Genomic DNA, 10746 nt, shown 5'->3' with positions numbered 1-10746 from the left:
TGACGCAACCCAGCAAACAGCTGGATAAACCTGGCACCAGGGACACCCCGGGCGGGCATGGAGAAGGTCTCCGGGGCTGGCTGCCCGTGCTGCTTCCCGAGGCCTGGCTCTGTCAATGAGGCCTGTGGACCCAAAAGCTGCCGAACCGCTCCTGTGAAATCTGGACATTCAGGCAGGTATTTGAGGTTACGGAGACCCCGCGCCCGTCCCAGCGGCTCCGGGTCTCCCTGGGTTTGTGTAAAACTTGGTGCTAGGGTTGACTGAGCAGTGAAAATATCAAGGAGGTGCCAGCCTCCAGTTTGGTTTTTGCATTTTAATATATTTAAGGGCAGAAGGGTCCCTGAGATCCTCTTGTTTGACCTCCTATCCAGACCAGAGAATTTCACCATCACCTCTGAGCCGGGTCCCAGACCTTGTGTCGGTCAGACGAAAGCGTCTGAAGACATGGCCAGATGGAAAATGCCATGGTAAATTGTTCCGATGGTAATCACCCCGCCCCGGTGAAACCCTGAGCCTTGGTCCTAAGTGAAATATTATCCAGCTTTAATTTCCAGCCATTGGCACTTCCAGGAGGGATTTGCCCTCTGTGGTGTGTGTGGAAAGCTCAGTGAACCCCCGACCCACCCCCCGGCGGAGCATCCAGCAGTTCCTCTTTGGCTGCCGGCTGGATTATTTGGAGAATTCACAAAGAAATCGGGTCAGCAGTTTGCAGGTTACGACAGAGTCATTTGAAATGGGGCCCCTTACAAAATGTAGCCTCCCTGCCCGTCTTGCCTTGGGCGGAAGGATCTACGGGGCGGACTAATACGCGTTGCTCGAGCTTCCTGTGTGGGTAAAACTCATTAAAATCTCATGCACAGGCTGTGTGTGCTGATCACGAAGGGGAGCTATTAATGACTCAGAGCAAGTGACTGAGTGGTGTGAATATTTCAAGATGCTTAATGATGTATCTAATTGTGTGGCTTACTCTGAAATCCCCAGTCACTGCTCCAGGGGCTAAGGGTTGATTTCTGCCTGGAGGTTACAACTTCCATTCAGCCTCTTTGGATGAGAAACGCAGCCCATCGGCCCCAAGAGCGTGCGCTTTCTGGGAATTCGTACCCAACCCATGACTAAGTGTATGAGCCAAGCTCCGTTAGAAGCGGGTGCGTGACGCAATTTAGCCTCTGGGTGCTTTGTCCTGAATGTCCTGTACGACGGGGAAAAAGCAGATTCCACAAACTTCCCATGTCAGTAAAATCCATTGAAATCCTGGGCCTGGGCTAAATCTGAAGAAACTCCTGGCTTTTATGCCCAGCTCAGGGCAGGGAGTAGGGTCTGGTGGTTACATCGGGGCTGGGGGAACGGGAGACAGGACTCCTGGGTTCTCTGCCCTGTTTCGTGAAGGGGAGGGGTCTCATGCCTCGGGCAGGGGGCTGGATTGGGGCAGCCCCTGCCCAGAGGTTGGACGGGTATCTTGGGGCTCTCAGATACAGAAGGGCCAGCCCTTACACCAGAGGGGGGCGGGTGCTGCTTTTCGATCATCTCAGACAGCAAAGTGAAAGTTCACACCCCCTTCCCCGGCCCCACCCCCTGAATGGCTGCAGCTGCAATTGGTCCAAAGAGGGCCAGGCCGGGGGCAAGGGCAGTGGATCATGTGAGGGGCCAGGGGAAGGAGGGAGTTAAGATGCTGTCGGGCTAGTTGGGGAAGGAATTAGCAAGCCAGTCTCTAGGCCAGCTCTGTGTGCGGGCCCCCGGCCTCCTGCAGGAAGTTTTCAGGCAACCAGGAAGCCGTCTGAGAGCTGGGCCGAAGATGGGGCGGCCGGTTCCCTGGGCCCTGGGTTTGCTCCTATCACTGCTGATCCAAGCCGAGGCAGGTAAGGCGGTTAATGATCTGGATGGACGTAGCCCCCTGTGAGCTGTCAGGCACCATGGTGCTAGGTGCTGTACAGACACTGCAGGGAGAGCTGGCCCCGGCCCCCAGTGGTAGTGTTTATGGTCTGCCGGGTGGGATGGGAAAGCCGGGTCAGGGGTGCTTCGGCACGCAGGGGGGATGTCACGTCAGTGGCCTGCTTAGGGTAATGTTCTGCCTCCCTAAACTCATCCTGTGGGGTTCCTGTTTAACAGCCCCCCTGTACCCCAGCCCAGAGGTGCACCTCCGCACCAGGCAAGGGGTCCCTGTATAAACAACCCCCTCGCCCCACCCCAGAGGTGGCTGCATCCCAGCACTGGGGGATCCCTGTCTAAGCAGCTGCTGCATCCCGGCCCCCCAGGAGCAGCTGCATGTCTGTGCCGAGTGAGGGGTCCCTGTTTAAACGGGGGGCCATGTTCCATCTCCGAGGGGGCTGATCTCCCTGCTGAGCAAGCGTGATCCCCATGTTAACAGCCGCTGGGCCTCACCCCAGAGGTGGCTGCATTTTGGTGCTGAGCTAAGTGAAGTGAGTGCATGCATGATCTGTAAAGTGCCTTGGGATCCTTCGGGGAGAAATGCGTCTCTGCGAAGGGGGAGGGGGGCACAGTTTGGGGGGGACTCACAATGAGGCCAAGCAGACCCTGATGAGATCAGCTGTTTAATGGTCCCATTAGTTTGGCTCTGGCGTTCACACCCAATTGAGGTGAAGTGGTGCGGGGAGGGGCAGGTCAGATCTTGATTGTTTAGCAGCCTGGAGGCAAGATTTTGGAAACCCTGGATTCCCGTTTGGGCCTGTCCCTCCCTGCTGGGATCACAACCTGCACACGTGTTCCTGCTAGGGAGCGGGGGTGGGGGGGGGGGGCCTTGTGTTTAGAGCCGGGAGAGGCTGGGAGCCAGGACTCCTGGGTTCTATCCCCGGCTCTGGGAGAGGCGTGGGGCCTTGTGTTTAGAGCCGGGGGAGGCTGGGAGCCAGGACTCCTGGGTTCTATCCCCGGCTCTGGGAGGGGCGTGGGGCCTTGTGTTTAGAGCCGGGGGAGGCTGGGAGCCAGGACTCCTGGGTTCTATCCCCGGCTCTGGGAGGGGCGTGGGGCCTTGTGTTTAGAGCCGGGGGAGGCTGGGAGCCAGGACTCCTGGGTCCGGTTTCCAGCTCTGAAGGAGAGGGGGGTCTGTAGCCAGCGTGCTGTGGGACGCTTTCACCTCCCACATTCTGCTGAGCCTGGCTTCTTGGAAGCAGTGGTGGGGGCAGGCTTCTCCCCGGGCTGCATGTGACCCCCAGGAAGCAGCCCCGGGCGTGACCTGCCCTCCCCCACTTCTGCTGAGCGAAATGGTTTCACTTCTTCAAATGACAGGTTTCAGAGGAGCAGCCGGGTTCGTCTGTATCCGCAAAAGGAACAGGAGGACTTATGGCACCTTATGCTCGGATACATTTGTTAGTCTCGAAGGTGCCATAAGTCCTCCTGTTCTTTTTACTTCTTCAAATGCAATTTTAGCCTGACAGACAGACGGACGGAGACCCCTGGAGACTAGATCCCTTCGCCTGTGCCCAAGGAAAGGGGCTGGGCAAAGATCCCCCCTCCCCCAAAACACACATCTGGACCCCCCCCTGCAGTGCGCCTCCCCCCTGCCCTGCATAGACCCCGTTCTAGGGGGCAGCTCAGTGCCCCGGACCCATTCAGGGCTGGTCGAGTTTGCTCCTTTGACCCCCGGGGCCTGAGGCCCAGCGAACTCGTCTCGCCCCGACTCCCTGCCAGCCGGGGAGCGGTGCTGGGTCCACTCGGGGTGCGGGGGCCGGGTCAGAACTGGCCCCCCCACCCCTGCCTCCCTTTGCCTCCCCAGGGCGCAACTTCTGGCTGCTGAGGCAGCGGGTGCTGTGGGCGCGCGAGGTGCAGGCCATGCAGGACACCTTCTCCCGGAGGCGGCTGCTGGCCCCGGCGCCCTGGCGTGCCCCCAGCGAGGGCGCCCTGCGCCAGCCCCTCGACCACTTCGATCGACAGGAGGGGCGGGTCTTTAACCAGGTGAGACAGGCCGGCCGCTGTCACCGGCCTGGCGCGGTGACCCGCACGGATCCCCCCAGCCTTGCCGGGGCGGGGCCGCCGGCCGGAGGGGCACAGGGGCACGTACGCCCACGTGAAACCCAGGCACCTGCCCTGGGCGGCTGCCGGGCCCCCTGCCCGCTGGGGCTCCCAGAGCCCCCGAGCTGCCCCGGGCCCCCGCCGCGTCGCACCCACCGGCCCCTCTTCTCCCCCCACAGAGGTTCTGGATCAATGAGGAGTTCTGGCACCGCCCAGCCGGGCCCGTCTTCCTCTACATTGGGGGCGAGAGCTCCCTGTCGCAGTTCGCGGTGCTGTCGGGTAAGCGGGGCCAGGGCGGGGACTGGCTGGCTCAGGGGGGCAGGGAATGGGGCAGGGGCCTGTCCCATCTAGGGGGCTCTGGCTCCCATCCAGCCCCAGGGCAGGGACTGGCTGGCTCAGGGGGTCGGGGAATGGGGCAGGGGCCTGTCCTGTCTAGGGCTCTGGCTCCCATCTGGCCCCAGGGCAGGGACTGGCTGGCTCAGGGGGTCGGGGAATGGGGCAGGGGCCTGTCCCGTCTAGGGGGCTCTGGCTCCCATCCGGCCCCAGAGCAGGGACTGGCTGGCTCAGGGGGGCAGGGAATGGGGCAGGGGCCTGTCCCCTCTAGTGGGCTCTGGCTCCCATCCGGCCCCAGGGCAGGGACTGGCTGCCCCAGGAGGGTGGGGAACGACCTAGGAGAGGTGCCCACAATGGGGTGACCGGGGGGGGGGGGGGCGGCTCATCATCTGCCAGGCTCCCGACCCCTAACCCCGGTGTTGGGGCCAGGGCACCACATGGAGATGGCTCGGAAATACGGGGCGCTGGCCGTGGCCCTGGAGCACCGCTTCTACGGCGCCAGCATCAACCCCGACGGCCTGTGGGAAGCCAGCCTCCGGTTCCTGTCCAGCCAGCAGGCGTGAGTCCCCGGGCGGGGCGGGGCCAGGACACGCTGCGCTCAGTGTCGGAGGGTGCCCAAGCGTGGGGGGTGGGGGGAAGCCAGGATGCCTGGATTCTATCCCCAGCTCTGGGAGGGGAGTGGGGCCTAGTGGGTTAGAGTGAGGGGGTTGGGGGCTGGGAGCCAGGACGCCTGGGTTCTATCCTGGCTCTGCCAATGGCTTGCTCTGTGACCTCAGGCAAGTCACGTCCCCACTCAGTGCCTCAGTTTCCCCTCTGTGAAATGGGGATGATTACACTGACTCCCTCCCTGGGGTCTGACAGCGAGTCACAGGGGGTGGGGGTACCCCGGCGTTCCAGCTCTGCGCTCAGCTCACCAGTGTGGGTTTTCTCTCGGTACCTCCCCCTCGGTCCCGTCGCAGCCTGGCTGACCTGGCCGCCTTCCACCTCTTCGTCACTCAGAAGTATAACCTGACACGGAACAACACCTGGATCTGCTTCGGAGGCTCCTACCCTGGCAACCTCGCCGCCTGGTTCAGGGTCAAGGTACCGGCCTGGGGGACGCCGGGGGGGCTGTCGGTGTGTGGGGCTCTGCTGGGAGCCCCCCACCCTCACCAGCATCGAACCCATGACCTCGCGATCTGACCAGTGCCACTTCGCAGGCGTATAGCTGGGGGCTGGCCCATGAGAGTCGACACACGATCCAGCCACTCAAGGGGGACACAGAGCCAGACGGGGCTAGCCTGCGGTCTAGCGGCCAGAGCAGGGGGCTGGGAGCCAGGACTCCTGGGTTCTATTCCCAGCTCGGGGAGGGGACGGGAAGGGATCTAGTGGGGTAGACCTGGGGGGAGGAAAAGGGGTGGGGGCTGGGAATCCGGACTCCTGGGTTCTATTCCCAGCTGTGGCAGGGATGTGGGGTCTAGTTGGTTTGAGCGGGGAGGACTCAGTGGGGGCGACTGAGCCAGTCCTGGGGTCCACCCCAGAACCCCCTCACCCCGGGGAGCCCAGCCCCCACCCGTGCCCCCCTGCTCCTGTGGGGTCGTGGGAGGGGGCGGGGATGGATTTCCCGCCAGGCAGATGGTGAGATGGTGGGGCCGGTTTCTCTCTCTCTCCTCCCCTAGTTCCCCCACCTGGTCTTTGCCGCTGTTGCGTCTTCCGCCCCGGTGCGGGCCCAGCTGGACTTCACCGGCTACAACCAGGTGAGCGGCCTGCGCCCATGGGGGGGGGCTCCCAGACCCCCCTTTTCACCTGGGGGAGGGGGATGTCCTCGGAGCAGCTCTCCCTTTGGCCCCTCCCGCCCCAGACAGCTGTACCCGGCTGTGGGGTCCCGACTTTGGATCTGGGCAGGGAAGGGCATGGGGGAGCAGAAGCAGGGAGCGGTGTCTCTGGGGGTCCCCAGCTTGTGCTGCCCCCTGAATCCTGCCCTGAGCTGCGCCGTCATGGAAGGGACTGGGGGCTGCAGGACTAGCCCCTGGCCGCAGGGGGCACCCCCGGGCTCCCGTCGCTCTAGGGAAGTCTCTTCCAGAGGGAGCTGGGGGGCCGCAGAAGGGCCCCGGCACGGGGGGGCAAGGGGAGGGACCTGGTAACTCCTAGTTAACCCTTTCGGGGCCTTCCCAGCATGCAGCAGGCAGCTGCATTAACCCTACGCGGCGCTTCTGTCTTTCCTCCAGGTGGTGGCGGCGAGTCTGTCGGACCCGGTGGTGGGGGGCTCTGCTCAGGTGGGTGAATGGCTTGGGGCGGGTTCCGGGGTCCCGCGGGGGGAAATCCCAGAGATTTGTGTGTCCCGTCCCCTCCCCACCACGGCATTGCATGGGATGCTTCGAGCCGGGCTTCAGAGAGATCTGGGCATGCGGGGCCCACCTCTGATGTCTAGGGCTCTCCGCCCCCCAGCTCTGACAGCTGGCTCCCCTTGGCCCCGTTCTGTGCCCACTCACACCAGTGTCCTTCCGTTGGCATGCGAGGAGCTGCTCCTGACTGGCACCAGTGTCAATGAGAGGAGAATTAGGCCCTGTACCCTCCCACAGCCAGGGAGAGAACCCAGGAGTCCTGACTCCTAGCTCCCCCCCCCCCCACTCCCAACCCCCACTCCCCTTCCAGAGCCAGGGAGAGAACCCAGGAGTCCGGGCTCCCAGCCCCCTGCTCTAACCACTAGACCCCACTCCCCTCCCAGACCTGGGGATAGAACCCAGGCGTCCTGGCTCCCAGCCCCCACACCTAACCCACCAGGCAAAATCCCCACAGCCGAGAACGCCTGGGTCTGCGAGTGCCTCTCCTTTCCCCCCGCAGTGTCGCGAGGCCGTGGCCCAGGCCTTCTCCGCCGTGGACCAGAGGCTGCAGGCCGGGCGGCTGGCCGAGCTGGCGAAGGATTTCCGCTCCTGCGGGCCCCTGACGGAGCCTGACGACTGCGGGGAGCTCGCCAGCAACCTGGCCGACATCTTCATGGGCGCCGTGCAGTACAACAACGAGGGATTCCAGGGTGGCAGCGTGGCCAAGCTCTGCGGCATCATGAACGCCATGGGCCTGGGGTCCCCCCTACCAGAGACTCATCGCTGTCAATAACGTAAGGTCGCAGCGGGGTCTGGCTCCAGCCCAGCTGAGACCCAGCGCGCTCGCTGCACACAGGAGCCAGGGAACGGGCCGTAGTTCAGGTGGCCTCCAGCTCCTGTTCTCCTCTGTGGGCTGGGCTTCCTGCTTGGACTACATCTCCCATGATGCACTGCGGCCTTGGGGCGGAGAGGTGGTGGCTGCAGTGCATCATGGGTGATGAAGTCCAGCTGGGAAGCCTCACCCATAGGGAATGAAGGATTGGAACTACATCTCCCATGATGCACCATGGTGGAGGGAATGGGACAGCCATGCCGAGGGGCTAAAGGAAGGGGGCAGCTCAGTTTCTCCCCTGTCAGCTACAAGCAGAGGGGTCCTGCCCCCTCGCCAGTGTGCTGCGGGCGCCCCTTCTGTCGATCTGTGGTAACAACAAAGGGGGGGCCCCGTCCCACGTGCCCCAGCCGCTGGAGCCGGAGCCAGACGGGCCCCTCCCGGGGCCGAGGGTGGCCCTGGCTGACCCTCCCGTGTGTCTCCTCCCGTGGCAGGGGTTCCTGGAGCGCATGGCGCTGCCCTGCGTGGACAACTCGCGCCAACGCGCCCTGGCCGAGCTGCGCAGCGCCAACCTGACGCTCAGCGGCGTGGGCGAACGGCAGTGGTATTTCCAGACCTGCACCGAGTTCGGATACTGTGAGCTGGCTGCGTGGCGGGGGGGCGAGGGAGGGGTCGGCCCCTGCCGCTGCCCCCCATGCAAACCCCCACCTCCAGACCCCTGCACTGTCCATGCATCCTCTACCCCCACCCTAGGGGGCCAGGGCAGAATATGGGGAGAACAAATGGGGCTTAAAGCCCCCCTCAGTCCCTGCCCCAAGACGGGGTGACTGGAAATGGGGGTGTCATGCTGTGGAGGTCAAGACACAGAGGTCTGGCAGAGAATCCCCTTCCCATTTGCCCCATCTCCCCCCCCCCCCCAGCCCTGGGGCACCCTCTCCCCCTGATCGCCCCGTTTCTTCGTCCGTCTCGGTGGGGGGGCACCCCAAAGAACCGCGGTGCTGACGTCTCCCCCCGTCCCGCCCTGCTCCAGACCAGACCTGCGAAGACGCCACCTGCCCCTTCTCCCGTCTCCTGACGCTGTCGGCCCAGCTCGACCTCTGCTCCCAGGTGTTCGGCATCGGGCCCGAGCGCGTGGGGGAGGCAGTGACCTTCACCAACGAGTACTACGGGGCCGACCACCCCAAGGCCAGCAGGATCCTCTTTGTGAATGGTATGGATGTGGGGCAGGCAGCTGGGGAGGGGGTGGTCGGTGAGATTGGACCCGCGGGCTGGGCCTGGCATTGCCTCCCCGTGCCACGCCGGAGCTAAGCGCTCTGTCCCCAGGCAACATCGACCCCTGGCATGCCCTGAGCGTCCTGAAGAACCAGTCGCGCTCGGAGCGGGCCATCCTCATCAATGGGACCTCCCACTGTGCCAACATGAACCCCTCCAAGCCCTCGGACCCCCTGCCCCTCGTCTTGGCCCGCGAGGTAAGAGCCCGGTGGGAAGCCTGGCCCAGTGGGAACAGAATCAGAACCGACCCAGACTCGAACCCGGGAACCTCTTGTTAAGTTCCTAGTGACTCCACCCCGGCCCCAGGGCTGCTCAAACTCACGCTCCACCCTGTGAAGGACCCGGGGGGCAGGGAATAGCCATAGCCAGTGGGCTCCGGCCATGCCCCCGATCTGCCTCCTATGGGCCCTGGAGGCAGGGAACAACCATAGCCAGTGTGCTCCGGCCATGCCCCCGATCTGTCCCCTATGCCAGGTGCTGGGAGCAGGGTGGGTACAGGGCCGTTATGCCAGCTGGGGCAGTCCTTGCGTTGGGGGTGGTGGGTTTCTCAGGGGGCTGGTCCCACACCTGAGCATGACTGAGGATCAGGCCCTTTGGGTGAAATGCCCCCCGCTGTGCAGGGCAAGGGCTTACGTGCTGGCCAGGCTTTGGGCTGAATGTCACCTGAAGCCCCTGGGCAGCATGGGGGGCCCAGTGGGGTGGGAGCTCCATATCCTGGCGGGGTCCCTCCAGCTCTCTCCCTGTGTCCCCCTCCCCACTTCTGCAGCGGATCGACTACCAGGTTGGCGACTGGTTGAGATCAGCAAGGAAGGAGCCTTCGGCCCCCTGAGTCTCCGGGCCTGAAGCCATTCGCCCGCCGACGCTGCGTGGACTTCACCCGCAGAGGGATGCGGCAAAATCTTCCTTCTGGGAGGGATTTACTTTGATTGCCAGCTCGTCAGGGCAGGAGCCAGCTTTCTGCTTGGCATTCGTACAGCTCCTAGCATAACGGCTTCATGATGGGGGCTCCCAGCTGCTGCCACGACACACAACAAATCATGATCCAGGGGATGAAGTGCGGGTGCTGAGAAATCTGCTGCACTTGGCCCAGCCAAACCCCTGGGAATTTTCTGGGGACAGCTTTGTCCCCCTGCTGCGTTGGTTTGGATCCTTTAATTGTTTTATCCAATGAAAGATGGGTTTTTTAGATGTTTCTACGAAGCCGTCGACTCCTTTGCGCCAGAGACCAAGGCGAACGAAGCAGGATCAGCCTGTTGCTGGGTCTGATTGTGTAAATCGTGTTGTCTGACGAGGCTCCAACCACCAGGATCAGGACCAGGTTGTGCAGAGCCCTTAGGGATACCCCGCAGGGCAGGTGCTCCCAATATTCTGGACCCTGCGTCAGTTACAGCAGCCTTGGGGCTGCTCTAACTTGAACTCTGCCCCCTGTGGGCCAGAGAAGAGCTACAGCCCAGTGCGCCCCGGCCACACCGCAGGTCCACCCTCTCTGCCAGGTCTGGGAGCAGGGTGGGTTCAGGATCGTCACCCCAACTCCACCCCAGCTGGGGGAGCCCCAGGCCTGTGGGGATTCTCGGGGTGTTTCTGCCCCACTACGCTGCAAGAGGGGTGCAGAGGGGCCCAGGCGTGACTGAGAACCACACCCAGTTTCTCCTGGAGACATCCTCTCCCAGTGCCACCCCCCAACGCCCCTCTCTGCACCTACCTCTCTGTGGTGCAACGGCGGAGCTGGGGGCCAGGGGTTCTCCTTCTGAAACAGGTGGCCAGAGCTCACTCCAGAATCAGGTTTCCCCCCAGGAGGAAAGGGCTGTGTCCTCCCACGTAGGGAGAGAGCGCATGCCCCTCCCCACTAGAAAAAAATCTCTCTCTCCTCTGCCCCCTTTACACGGCAGGGCAACGCCTCGTGACCCACGCTGATTTCTCTTCGCTGCGCCTGGCTCGTGAGGAAGACGACGGCAGAAACGCCCTGCGATTCTCTCTCGTCCTCTCAGTTGCCGTGGGGCAGAACGCGGGCGCCAAACTCTCCGAACAGATCGGCGGGGCCCAGTT

At 63.4% G+C, this 10746-nt stretch overlaps 1 protein-coding gene across 1 annotated transcript; it reads left to right on the top strand.

Moving 5' to 3' along the window:
- Positions 1 to 1403: 1403 nt before the first annotated feature.
- On the top strand, positions 1404 to 9892 carry PRSS16 (serine protease 16). The gene is given in 13 exon segments (XM_073322216.2): positions 1404 to 1856; positions 3728 to 3906; positions 4143 to 4242; positions 4726 to 4855; positions 5256 to 5379; positions 5955 to 6032; positions 6504 to 6551; positions 7120 to 7362; positions 7364 to 7393; positions 7923 to 8064; positions 8459 to 8638; positions 8752 to 8897; positions 9467 to 9892. Coding segments are annotated over 13 exon segments (1527 nt in total). The 5' UTR covers positions 1404 to 1792; the 3' UTR covers positions 9530 to 9892.
- The last annotated feature ends 854 nt before the right edge of the window (positions 9893 to 10746 follow it).

The sequence above is a fragment of the Lepidochelys kempii genome, chromosome 23 (genome assembly GCF_965140285.1).
Source record: "Lepidochelys kempii isolate rLepKem1 chromosome 23, rLepKem1.hap1, whole genome shotgun sequence".
Classification (NCBI taxonomy): Eukaryota; Metazoa; Chordata; order Testudines; family Cheloniidae; genus Lepidochelys; species Lepidochelys kempii.
The sequence above is the reverse complement of the archived record's forward strand: the minus strand, read 5'-3'. Positions and strand labels throughout refer to the sequence as shown.